This window comes from Mustela putorius, unplaced genomic scaffold, assembly GCF_011764305.1.
Source record: "Mustela putorius furo isolate JIRA1106 unplaced genomic scaffold, ASM1176430v1.1 tig00003859_pilon_pilon_pilon, whole genome shotgun sequence".
Lineage (NCBI taxonomy): Eukaryota > Metazoa > Chordata > Mammalia > Carnivora > Mustelidae > Mustela > Mustela putorius.
In genome coordinates this window covers 11,188,174-11,201,759 of record NW_025422011.1, presented here as the reverse complement: position 1 = coordinate 11,201,759, position 13,586 = coordinate 11,188,174, and the positions used below count along the sequence as shown (strand labels likewise).

General features: G+C 53.7%; 1 protein-coding gene across 1 annotated transcript in view; it reads right to left on the bottom strand.

Annotated features, from left to right (window-relative positions):
• Positions 1-12,327, bottom strand: part of ABTB2 (ankyrin repeat and BTB domain containing 2) — a 173,156-nt gene extending 160,829 nt beyond the window's left edge. Inside the window, exon 1 of the mRNA XM_004755964.3 lies at positions 11,011-12,327. Within this exon, the coding sequence (XP_004756021.1) occupies positions 11,011-11,893 (883 nt within the window). The 5' untranslated portion in view covers positions 11,894-12,327. The remainder of the gene's footprint in view (positions 1-11,010) is intronic.
• Positions 12,328-13,586: the final 1,259 nt, after the last annotated feature.

Genomic DNA, 13,586 nt, shown 5'->3' with positions numbered 1-13,586 from the left:
GACCAGCCCATCCAAGAGGCACTCGGACCCTCCCACAGAGCCTTTCTCTGACTTCTCCAGAGCCCCCTCTGCCTTCTCAAAGCACCCAAGAAGGTTCTCTCTGGGGCTAAATTCCTGACTCAGATTTGACCTTCACGAACCCAAAGCACCTGAAATGGAGCCTCACTTTCGAAAGACCAAGGGGTACAGGCCCAGGGTCAGATGGATCCACCGAACACCTGGTCCGAATTAAACAGATCTTTTGTTAATGACAGGAAATGATAGGGTCTACAATCTTCATTAAAGCTGCTGGCTGCCCTTGAAGAAGCTAGAGAGCAAACTTGAGGGGCTCCTAAGGCCCTCAACCACGGAATTAGAAGACAAAATAAATCTCTCCTGCCGGAGGCCCTATCTGACCCTCCTGGACGGTGCCCACTAGCAGGTCAGACAAAGGGCAAGCAATGTTTCCACACATCCTTTGATTAAGAGAGTGTAAGGAGATCTGGAGGCCGACCTCCTGCTTGGCATCTCTACGCAGGAGTGTGGGACAAGCAACCAAACTCACAGGCTGACCTGCGGCTCGATCGGGCTTCTTCCACACACAGCTGTTCCATTCTAAGAAATGATTACTCCCTCCTTTCAGGGGCTCAGACTACACATCTTCCTGTCATCCTGATTCCTCTCCCAAACTGCTGACAGAGCCCAAGGCTGTAACTTCAAAATACACCCACGAACTCACAACCTCCCTGCTGACTCCCAACCCAAGCCACCATCCTGTCTCACTTGGATTACTGCAAAAGCCTCCCAGCGGTCATGCTGTCTCTACCCCATCCTCGATGCTACGCTCTCCTTCCAACCTAGCAGAGGGGCTGACTTCGTTAAAGTACAAATCAGATTGTGTCATTTCTGTGCATTAAGTCCCTCCAGTGGCTCCCAGCGGACTCTGATTAACAGTCGAAGAGCCCCCCAATGGCCTACAAGGCCCGACCTGGCTCACCACCCCTCCACTGGCTCTCCAACCAAATCTCCCTGCTCCCCTACCTTCACCCCAGGCCAGCCACGCTCGTTTCCCGGAGCCCACCAGCCACCTGCTGTTTCCCCTGCCCAGATCCTTCTGCTCCAGCCGGGCTGGCCTCACCGTAATTCTTACAGCATGCCTCCCTCTTCCTCCTTACCCCTGGGCCTCTGTCCCCAGACCTGGGAGGGTTCTCAGCGCACAGTAAGCCCTCAGCAAATATTTGTTGGATGAACAAGTAGATGCGTCCCAAACTCAACTCTTGCCCTGTGACCCACGGTCTGTCTCCTAAAGACCAACATGGTAGAAGGCACACAGGTCTCTCCTAGAATACTTGACGAGCACCCACAAGCCAGGTGGGGCTCCCCGGGATGGCTGTCCAGGGCCAGCTCCACCACGCAGTGTGCTCCCCTGCTACTGAGCTGGGTCCCAGCATCATTCTGGCCTGCCTGGCTCTACCCAGGAGGGTTATATCCAGATGGACAGCTGCAAGCAACCTGCCCGCAAAGTGTGTGCTCCTGTACAGGAGCAACTTTTGAGGCGGTCTGTTCTGCCTCCTTCAGAACATTTTGTTCAACTTCAGCCTGGGGATTCGTCCGGGGGATGGGCTGGCAGGGAAGGACAGGACGGTAAGCTGCCCCATTCACAGAGCCGCTCAAACTGTGTGGTTGCGGGGTAAACCGGGGTTCAGAACCCAGGCACCTTGGACTGCTGAGCTCCACATCCCAGTGCCTGGGGTTGCTGGCAGCCTGTCATCGTCCCCCTTACTCTTTCCCTCCTCTTTGAAAAACCGGCCCTGCCAACTGCAACAAACAGCATTTAAAAATATCTTGCTGGATTATACAGCCCTGCTTTCTAAATTCCTCACAATGCCTGTCTCTGTCCCACATAGGAGAAACACGGGTGTAGCGTATTTAATTTTTTTTCCCCCTTAGCTGCTCCCCTGCTATAAATACCCAAGTCTGGGTAGGCGGGCCTCCAACACTGACTGCATGAAGTCACCTCGAGGGAGCCAGTCCCACCACAGTGCCGGCCCGCCAGGGTCTGGGTGCAGCTGTTGTGCACCGAAGTGCTAGGTTGGCCAGGAGGAGATAGAACTTATCCCTTCGATAGGGGTGGGCAGGGGGGTGGTTATTAAGATTTCTAATACATAATTGCAGTTCATCCCAATATGGAAAAGGCTGTTGTCTCATCCTACCACCCAGACAGGGCTTCAGAGAGCACGTCCAGCTCCATCCCGGGGTGTTTCTTTCCCCAGGATGCTAAGCACAGGGCTTGACCTTAGGAAAAAGATTTCACAGCGTCCTTGTGGGGTCTAGAAACATTATCAGAGACAGAAGGGCCCTTGGAGAATCTAGCCTGACCTCTTCACACCACAGATAAAGCAACGGAGAGCCAAGAAGACAGAGTGATTCACTCCAGGTCACAGAGGGGCCACGCTCCAACACAGAGCTTTCTAGATCCAAACCCTCAGCTCGCTGGACTGGACTGTCCTAGATGCTTGTGTACAGAGGGCTGCTTAGTGTCCGAGCTTTAGCTTGTGTTTATTAACAGTTCTCCTCACAGAAAATGCTGATTTTCATATTTTAAAAGATACAGACTAAAAAAAAAAAAAAATTTGTTTTTTTTTTAATTTTTAACAAATGCTTGGCCTTGGTTTCAGGGATGATTTTCATGCACTGAAAGGCTTGTTTTGCCCTCTCTGAGTTCCAATTTAATCTCTCCCCACCCAAATCTTGTCTATCTGGTACTTCCAAGTTCAGTTTCCCTGTTTAATTTTCCCATTATGGACCTGAACCCACCCTTTCTCCTCAACTCACTGCTGGAAAAAAATGGACCCCAAAATCATTAACTATAAATGACTGTGTATATGTATATACATATATATTTCATTCAAAAGCTCTTTTTCTTACAGGAGAATTCCTTCACTGGGGTCAGGAAAAGCACTAACAGCAGAGTTATTAGCTAGGCCATTGATGACCTACCACATTGTATTACTGTCAGTGGAAATCCACCAGGCCCTAGGGAGTCCAGTCCAGATGGCGTGGAGGGATAACGTGGTTCCACCAGATCAAACATTTAATAAGACTGAAGTCTTTATTATCAATGCTCTGGAAAGGCCTTCACCAACATTGGAAGGTGACTAAACCTGAGAACTGACCCACTACTTTCCAGAATGATCAACGCTAAACCGGAAATTGAACCTATCCAATCATACTCCTGACCGAAGAAAGTATCTGATCCTGCTTTATGTCCCTCTCCAATCTCCAGGATTTGGAAACCCTGCCTTGGCAAGAGTCAATCCAATGGCCTCATTTAACAGGACTGTCAGCCCTGACCTTCACTTGGTACTGGCATTGCTTTGGCCCGAACTGCTCTGTTTAGGGCCCTGGGACGAAAGGCTGAGTCTGAAGCCAAGTTGAATGGGAGAAGCAAGGTGAATGGAAGCCTGGTTCTTCATGCCCTCTCAGCCCAGGCCGGCTTGCTCAGTCTTCCCTCGTTCCTTGTACTGCTAGGACAAGGGACAGTGGCGGGGGCGGGGGATGGGAAGCGCGGAGAAGGGTGTGTGCTTTGCTGAGGCCAAGCTTCCAATCAACAAAAGGGGTAACGGGAGGTCTGGGGCTGTGGTTAAGATGTGCTGGGGGAGCAGACGCACTCGATTTCTGAATTATAAAAATGAGTATTGGAAAGCTCTCTTCCTGCACTCTGGCAGGCTTCTTAACATCTGGATAAAAGATGTGGGAAAGCTGTCCCTTTTTGCTGCGTTATCTGCCTTGTTCTCCCCATCCAGCATCTGAAGCTTCTGGCCAAGCGGGGTTGCCTGCTGTTCTCCAACACACACACTTCAGCTTCCAGGTCTCTGCGTCCCACGTTCCCTCCGTCTGGAAGCCTGTGTGCTCTTCACACTGCCTCCCCTTCCCTGCCCCAGACCTGCCTGCCCCAGTCCCACTAGTTCCCATACCACATCCTCACAAAGCAGCCCTCCCTCCCAGCCAGGCCTCCTCTTCCCTGCTTTGAGCTCTCTTGTCACCAAAAGCTTCCAGGTCCCCATCTATAGGGCAGATAGGACATCCACCTCTTAGAAGGGCTCGGGAGCAGAAGGGGACCAGCGGATGGAAAGCAATCAGCACCATCCTTGCCAACCAAAGCCAGCCACGCTGCACTTCCTTGCAAGGATCTGGGCATACGCTTTGCTTTCCCTACCAGACCCCACGCTCCCCGATAGTCAAGATCAATTCTTGCCCTCCTCCAACTTGTCTCCATTGCCCTGTCCACAGCCTGCTCTCAGGAAGAAGCCGAGTAATGAGGCTGGCGTGCACATCTCGGCTTACTTGGGCTGTGCTCCCTCGCCTTCTCCTCCCAGTTCGGCATGGGGTTCCGAACATGCTGCCAGAGCTGCAAAACCATTTAGGCCTTTTTTTTTTTTTTTAAACAAGCAAGAAGACCACAAAGTATGTTTACATGACAGGCCAGCAAAACACAAAACACCTGCTGTCCCGTGGCTCAGGACTTGGCAACTGCAACAAGCGGGGGCCAATATCCATAGTGGAATTGCTCCCTGGGGCCGGGAGCCTGGCGTGTGCACTGCCACAGTCCTCAGTGCAGTGGGCCTGGCAGGAGCTCAGGGTGGGGAAGGGGGTCTGATCTCACTGCCCTGTGCCAGCCGGCTTCATCTTGGGGACAATCATAATGGAGCAGGGTGCGAGGGTGCTTTTTCCAGATTCCCTAACTTCCCTCTACCTATTAGTCACCAAGGAAATCCTTGTGGCTACTCCTTGTCACCCTGGGATTTGGGTCACGATCTCCCCCTGCACTAGAGATTCCCACTACAGCAAAAGCAAATAAGACTAGTACATTCAACATGAGTCTGCAAAAACACAGCAATAATTAGAATTAATATTTTATGCACCAGAGTACAGAGTTCCTTACAGGGGCTTTTATTAAATCCTCAGAGTCATCCTGAGAGGCGGGTACTATTTCTCAATCCCCAGCGATTTTGCCCCCCAGGGGACATCTGGCAATGTCTGTGGATGCTTTTGATGGTCACGCTGGCAGCAGGGAGGGGAGGGAATGCTGCGGGCATCCTAGTGGGTAGAGGCCCGGATACCACGAAGTGCCCCACAATCCACAGGACTTCCTCCACAACAAAAACCATCCAGTCCCACAGGTCAGCAGGGATAAGCTTTGAGAAATCCTGTTAGAAGAAAACTAGGGCATAGAAGTGAACCTGCCCAGAGTCTCACAGCCTCTCAGGTAAGGTGCCAGGAAGGACCCCCAGGGAGGCCAACCCTGTGCTCTGCTCTTCACACTGACCCCAGCCGCTAGGCCACCCCGGGAGCCCCCGCTTGGCACCGAGGGCAGCGCCCCACACAGAAGAACCAGCCCCTCATTTTCCCATAGATCAACGGAGATGTGGAGCCACTGGCTGGAAGCATGGGCCCCAACTCAGACTTCAGAGCCAAAGCATTCCGGGGCCTGCTATGCAGGCTGCTTCTGTCCCCGGGCTCCCAGCACTGATATTTTGCCCCGTGAAGGCTGCATCAGGAAATCATAAAGGCTCTTCTGCCAACTCCAGATCCCGTGAGCTGAGCTCCCAGAGACCAGTGGCTGAAACGCAGGCTCCCTTGGGGTGCCTTTCCTACTGGGTTTCTTCCTGTCCTGAACTGACTCACCCTCCGTACGAGTCTGGCAGCGGAGGCCACAGCTTTTCCATTGCACTGGGCTGACTGCTCACCAAGCAGCTGACCCTTGCCAGGCCCTCCCTGCCCCTCAGGGGCAGCAACCAGGGGTCCTTAAGGCCCATGGCACCTGTGGCATTCACTCTGGGACAGCCAGAAACACTGACGCAGAGTAAGGCAGACCCCTCTGGGGCCCATCTGTGCCCAGATCTTGAAGCCTGGTTTTCACCATTGGTTAGGAAGACTCACTGGCCGAACCCATTTAGGGCGCCCGGACCCAGCAGGCTGCCGACCGATAAAATCTGTCATAAATACTGCTGTCACTAAGAGTTCGGTGGGGAGGGTCGCATATAGTTCCTCACACCTTTATTCCCAGGAAAAGCACGGGCCTAAGGCTTGGGCAATCCGGGGCCCGGTCCTGCCACATCTATAACCTCGCTGTGAATTTTGGGAAAGGGCCGTCCTGTTCCATGGATTTTTATGGGGACCCAGTAAGATCATGGATGAAAAATGTTTCAGGTGCTGCACAGAGCATGGAAGTGTGGAGATGGGGCCAAGCGTCCACCCCCATCCTGTCAGGCAAAGGCCAAGTACAGACAGTGGGACAGATAAGCACCAGCCCAAGGACTGGCACCAACCCCATGTCTCCGGCTTGCCTTGGAACTTAGGTGTCGCTCGTCCATCCCGGGAGTGTCTCAGCAGTGCCAGCCTTACTTCCTTCTCAGACGGGAGGCAGGGGGTCATCAAGTGACATCAAGTGATCTGAGCAAGAGTCATCAAGTGAGCTCACCCTCTGGGGCAGCTCTGGGGGCAAGGGAGATGTGGGGGTCCTGTTCTTAGGGGAACTGGCTACCTCCATCTCGCAACTCAGTCCTGCTGCCTATTAGACTTCTGCTGTGACACCCCCACTTTGGGCACTGCATCCTGAAGAGCTCCCCTGTTTACCTTAGAAATACAAATGACACCCCTCCATTTACATCTACTGCACAGCTGGCCTCGGGAACCCTGTGAGAAATCAGGGTATCAAAGGTTGAATGAGGTTCCTGATGCTTGGGAACCCCCCAAACGCTGCCTCTGTTCATCAAGAACTTGAAATTCTCTGCCACGATATTAAAATGGGGAAGACTCTTCCCCGGTGTCCAAGGATTTCAAGCAACTTTCCGGAATTAAACATCTGGCAGCAGAATCATTTATTTGCCCGACGAGTTCGTACAGAGCACCTACTATGCACCAGACGCCCTGTGGGGTCCCGGGGAGACGACGAGCTTACAGTGGGGTGGGTGAGACAGACCCAAGCAGGAAATGATATGAGCATATGCTCTGGGGGCTGCAGAAACACGGAGGAGAGGTGGCTCTCTCAGTCGGGGGTGGAGGAGTCAGGTAAAGCCTTCTGGAAAAAGCAGAACAACTCCACCTTGTTCCTCTAACTACTCGAGGCTGGGTTGCATTTCTCTGGCAGTCAAGGGGAAAAAGAAATAAGTTTTCATTTCCAAAGCTTGCTTTGTTCCAGTTTTACCAGCTCCCTTGGCTTCAATAAAACTGTCCAAGAGAAGCTGCCCTCCTCCCTCAGACTACCCAGGTGTGAAAACTGATTAAATACCAACTAGCGCCTCAATTAACTCTTGCCCCCTTTGTTGACGATCTTCAGGGAAATCTCCTTATCATCTTCTTGCTAACAGAGTCCTCCAGGAGAACGGCACACCTGCTGTAGAGACAGCCCTGTACTTCTTGGTTGTAAATGACATGGTTGGGCCTTGCTTCTGATGATAAATAACCAAATAATTCAGACAAGTCCTGAGTCACTAGATTTTGCCTAGAGATTCTTCAATAGCTGTGGTACTGATACACTTCCTATTACCAGTGACATGCCAAAGAGGCCCTCCTTGGCTGTCATTTAGATTAGCTCTAGTCAAATTATCCCATTACCTTGCTTTTTTTTTTTTTAAATAACATTTACTACTAAGGGTAAAAGCCCTGTTTGTCACTGGTTTATAAGCTTCATGAGAGGTGGACCCTCCTTCTCCCCTTAATCCACAGCACTTCTAATGCCCAGCAGTGGGCACAGGGTCAGTGCTCAGTAATACTTGTTGAATGAACTGCTAGCCTTTACTAAGCATTTACTGTGTGCTAAGATCTTTAAATCTATGATCTCACCCAATCCTCATACCAACCTTATGAGGCAGGTGCAGTTATGACCCCTCATTTTACAGATGATAATGCTTAAGAAATGTGCCCCGGGTCACTCTTATAAAGAGCAGAAGTGACAGAGATCGCCTTCCTTACCTCCGTGAAGGTGCTACTCTTGGGGACTTCCTGGTTACTGCTTTGGAGCAAGGACATTCTCAGCAAAAACCTCATTTCATATACAGGCTTGGAACTGAAGAGGATTTTCTCAACTGCTTTGAGCACTCATGAAAGCTTCGTAAGACAAACAGCCCAGAAGAAACCCAGGACTGAGTCTCAGTATCAGACTTACACGCAGGGATAGGAAAGAGCAGGCGCCGGCAGGGGCTGGGGTGGGGTGGGGTGGGGTGCGGGGAGCGAACCGGAGAAGTTTCTATTTTCTGCCAGCTCCGTGCTTATAAATACTACGTCCCATAAGGAAGCCACGGAGATACTATCCCTTAATGACACCGGGAACACGGACATCAATACCGAATGAGCAAGTGATAGAGAGCTCCTGCTGCTCTGCGAAGCTGAGATCATGTTGTATAAAAGCTACAGAACTTTTATCATCCATCCTGGGCTGAGCAAAACCATATTCGCCCAGCACTCTGAGTAATGGCCAGAGTAGATGGATTAGGGCCCTTAAATTCCTGGTTGCAAGACATTAAAAGTTTAAGAGCCCCATATAGCTGAGTCAAATGCATGTGCCCATGCTGTATAATTAGCAGGCACAACAACAATAAAGCTATAATTGAAAGGGAAGACCAGCAGGACAAGAACACGAACCGGCACCCTCCTCCCAAGTGTAGCCACTTCTCCCTCGGTCTTCACCTGCGTAAACGGTAACCCTGCCGGCCTTGGGCTTCCGCATGACACAGGTTTGGATCTCCCATTCCTTCCCTGAGCAATTTCTGCTTCCCTCTGAAGTCAGCTTTCAGGCATAAGTAATTCACCGCTCCTCTACTAAACATTCCTTTCACTTTGTCTAAACAGACTTCATAAATCAACCTAGTTACTGCTTACGGAGGCCACCGGCAGGATCTCATGTATAAAAAATGAGCATCCGTGCTCCTAAGTGGAAGCGGAGGGTCGCCTTGCCTGCAAGAGACTTCCCAGGAGACCAGGGAAGGCACAGAAGGAGACGCTTGCTCTGGATGTCCAGGGAGCCCTGCTGTCTGTCACGTGGCATCCTGCCGTCTTGACTAGCACTGCTTGAGAAGGACTGTTTGGAGTAAGGGAGGAGGCTCAATGATGGGGTCAAAAACTCAGCCTGTAAAGAAATCCCAAGGAGTGATGATCCTAGATAAGAAATGGCATTTTGGGGTAAGCCCTTTAGTGGAAGACAGCTATGTTCTAGCAATTCCTGGCTACTCTGCCTTTTCAGGGGACCCTGGAGAGGCAGCTGTTCTTCCTAGCTTCAATTTGCAGTTGGAAAAACTGAGAAGTTCCTCTACCTGCTGGGTACCAGCTGAGCACGAAGGGCGTTTTTAGTTCTGTTTGGCACCTCTTTTTCCATTTTTTCCTAGTCTGGTCTACAGGCTCGGGGCCTCCATCTTTTCTCCTAGGGAGCTTTCCTTCTTTGAGCTCAGTCTGGGCCTCCCCCGCAGCCTAAAAGTACAGGATTCTCCCCTGGGCTATGATGGTGGGTGGAAATTCCCCTGCCCTCCACTTCCTCTCCTGGAGCTCATGTTCCCGGTGTTGATACCACAAACTCAGAAGGCAAAGCACCATTATCAGCTGTGACATCATCAGCACAGATTCTGGGCTGACCTCAACTCTGACCTCTGAGGAGGAAAATTAAAAGGCAAGTGCTCTTCCATTCCAGGCATCTCCTTTGGTGGTGCCAGAATTAAAACCCAAACCAAGGAAGGGCTAAGCAAAGTCATGCCGCTACACACAAACTATCTTCAAAATGAGGCTTAGACGTTAGCTGCCCTCCTTGGAAACTGGACTGGTAAGAATGACGCTGTTTCCTCTCCTCTGATGGCCAACAGCTTCAACTCTGGAACGTGCCCAGGCTCAGATTTTAGCTTTGTCGCTTAATGTCTGTGTAATCTTGGGTAAATTGCTTAACAATTGTGAGCCTTCGTTTCCCTATCAGTATAATGAGGATCATACTAGAGAGTACCTACTTAACAGAATTGCTAGGATTTCTTGAATTAATGTATGAAGTGCTAAGAATAGGGACTGACATACTGTTAAGTGCTCACTTTAAATTTTAGCTATTTTGATGTTCAACCATCACCCGCCTGGCCTCTTCCACGGACTACTTGTTTGCCACCGAAGGCTGTCCCCAAAATGGCCTTCCAATCAGATTGCAAGGATGTCTAGCCATAGTACCATTCTAAATTTATGGTTTGCTGACTTCTGAAACTGGAGTCTGGTAGGCAGTTTGCTGTTAAATGTATGTCACACCCTCGCCTTACCAGGGTGAAGGTCAAGTGCTTCCCTTCCACCCTTTGCACTGAAGCCTTGTCATCCTTCAGAGAAGTGCAACTACCCAGTGTGGTTCCTTTCTCAAACTCCCCATCATGCAGTTGCCCATCCCCCATCACCAAGTTTACTGGGTCATCATTTCTTTTGGGAAAGCCCATAAGGTTGTGCATTTACTATAACACTGAGCACAGACAGTTAAGAACCCACCATTAATTTCCTGCTTCTAGGAGGAGGCCTGAAGTCCATCCTTGAAGCCTGCAAAGCTCAAGGCAGCTGCACCTGATCCTGGGCTTCCTGCTCCCTTCCTTCCATCCCACTTATACGAGGCTCAGGTCTTAAGAGTTTGTAGCCTCTGGCTGCTGCTATTGGGCTGGAGAGACTAGGGTCAGAGCCACATTCCATTTGCTCTGCTGCTGGGGAAAGACCACTAGAGATCCAGTCAAGCAAAGGTAAAGAGCAGCAGGGCAATCAGTTTCGTGAGAAAACAGGTTCAGGAATGGCTTGATCAAGAGCCTCAATCCCTAAACAGCATCCACATAGTGATGATGCCACGGAATAACAGGATGTAGTACATCAACCTCCAAAAGCCAGCCACCTGCAAGAACCAGCTAATGAATTCCATCCTCAAAACAAACGTTTTCTCCCAGGTCCTGGCACACTCACCAGCTTCGCCCTAGGGAATTCAGGGCAGGAATTCTCTCCCATCTGTCCAAGGCCTGAGGCCCGCACACTTACCATTGGCGTTCTTGCCGCAGATGAGATGTTCATAGGGCTGCAGGACACCCCAGAGCTCAGCGTCGTTGTTGATGACCATCTCCAGGGCCTCGGGGGACACCTCTCCGGCCCCGGCCCCTCCGCCATCGGGGCTCTGGTTGGCCAGCACCCTGGCCCGGATCTCCTCCACCAGGTTCTCCATGCAGGCGGTGAGCGAAATGGCCGCGTACTCATGGATGCGCACGGAGATGCGGGTGTCCACCATCCAACGGAAGAAACGGCCCACCGAGAAGGTGAGGCCACAGCGCGCAGACTTGCCCCGGCGCAGCCCGTCGCCGGCGCTCATGCTGTACAGAGACAGTGCCTTGACCGCGGCCACCGCGCAGCTCTCGGCCAGCGCCCAGCTGTGCACCAGGCGCACGGCGCTCTGCACCTCGAAGCGGGTGCATTTGGCGTGCAACACGCTCAGGCGCTGCGCCTCGCGGGCCACGCGAATGAGCGCCCTGCGGAGCAGCCCCGCCAGGCGCCGCACCGCCTCGGCGGAGAATAGGGGCAGCCGCCGGCCGCCCGCGCCTTTGCGAAGCACCCGGGCCACGTCTCCCTCGGTCCAGGGGAACTCCTCCAGCTCGGGGAGGCGCGGGCAGCGCGAGAAAAGGTCGGCCACTTCGGGGTCCTCGGGCAGCACCGTGTTCACCGTGTCCCAGCTGTTGTGGCGGCTGTTCATGGAGCCGGAGTAGCACCACCAGGCCGCCCCACGGTGCTGCTGCGCCGAAGAGTTGAGCGCCTGCGAGTTGGACTTGGAGGACGAGAGGCTGAGTGAGCGGCACGAGTCCCCGGCCCCATACCCGGAGTCCAAGGTCAAGTCCTCCAGCGTCTTGAGAGTGGAGCTGTACGTCCCGGCCATGGGGAGCCTGCCGGCGGTGGCCTCGCCGAGCGAGGGGCGCTCACAACTCCATGCTCCCTTCCCCAAGTGGGCAGGAACAGGCTCTAGGCTCTCCGGGGCGCCCTCCTTCCGCTCGGCGGCCGCATCGCCCGCCCGGAGGCCGCGGGAAGGTGGGCGAGATTCTCGGCGGCCGGGGCCCCGCGCGTCCAGCGTCCGACTCGAAGCTGTCACTGGAATGGCCCCCGCCGCTCCTCCGCGGCAGCCCCCTGGTCCTCCTCAGCCTCCCGCCAGCAGAGCGTCTGTCCTCCGCAGAGAAGGAATCCCGGGAGAACAGGGCGGTGGCAGAAGGAGGAGGCGGCTCGCGGCGCCGCGCGAGTCCGGGACCAGCCGGCGAGAAAGCGCTCAGCAAACTTCTGCGCCGCGCGGGCGGCCCGCACAGCTGGGTACCCAGCCGCCGCCTGCATGCAAATAACCCGGGGAGGCTCACCAATCATCGGCCGCGACGGGCAGGGGCTGCACCAATGATCTCCTCGAGGGGCGGTCACTATGCAGATTTCACGGGGCTGCGGGTGAAACCCCGCGGCGAGGGAGGCGGGGCTGGAGGCCGAGGATCGGGTGCAGCGGCGTGGATGAAGGTGGAGGAGGGGGAAGAGCCCGCGAGCCCCCGGCAGCGCCGGGAGGTGCGAGCAGAGACCGGGAAAGGAGGGGTCGAAGCGTTAGGGTCCGGAGCTGACGATTTAACGAAAATTTTAAAGGAAAAGCCACGGTGCGCTGCCCCCTGCCCTCCGTCCAGGCACTGGGCGTTCGCAGCCCCCTTTCAAGCCCCCTTGCAGCCCAGCACCGATGCTGACTTGTGGACTGTGGTCCCAGGGTTGGGAGGAGGGGTGTGGAACAGCCGCCGAGGGGAGGAGGCACCAGCCAGGCACCGCACCTCTCTCCCGGACTTTCTGACAGGCCCCTCCCGTTTCCTGAGATGAAACTCATTTGTGTTTAATGGGAGGAGGGACGTCCTTCCTTGCTTCTCCGGAATCCGTCTGGTTTTCTTTACGATGCTCTCCAGGTTCCAATCAGACCAGATCTGACGAATAGACGGGCTCCAGGAGGTCTGTGGTCCCCCTGCCTCCCCACCACGGGAAATTACGCAGTTTTCTGAGCATTAACTCTGGGGACACGGTCCTAACTTTTATCAGAGTCTCAAAAGGGCCCGTGCCTTCCGCGTTACATTTGGACAGGACGACTGGCTGTCAGGTGGAGACTTTCTGTCCGGGGTGTGTCTGACTATGTGTGTGTGTGAAGGTGAGAAGGGTACCTAGCACTGGCCTGCGCTCCGGCACCTGGCGGCATGCACCACCTCCTGACGGTGTGCGCATGGAGGAGCCCTGCGCCCCGCCGGGACTCGGTTTCCTCCGGGGTGAAGCGAGTGCTGACCTCCAAGCAGCGCCCTTGTAAACCTGTCTCGGGCCCTGCGTCCAGAAGCGGCCAGCCAGAGCGCTGTGGTTCCAGCAGATCCACGCCCAGCCCTCTCCGTCCGCCTGCTGTCCCGCAGCTATGCACACACACGTGCTCGAACGTGCACATGCCCCCTCCGGTGCAACCGCAAAGTGAAGGAGGAGATTGTGCACCGGGTGCCCCCAAGTCAGCCTCCCCCGCTGCTGAAGGGCTCCTTTGTGCTGTATCTTACACAGTTCCAACTTCGGGCCGTGAGTTGGATACG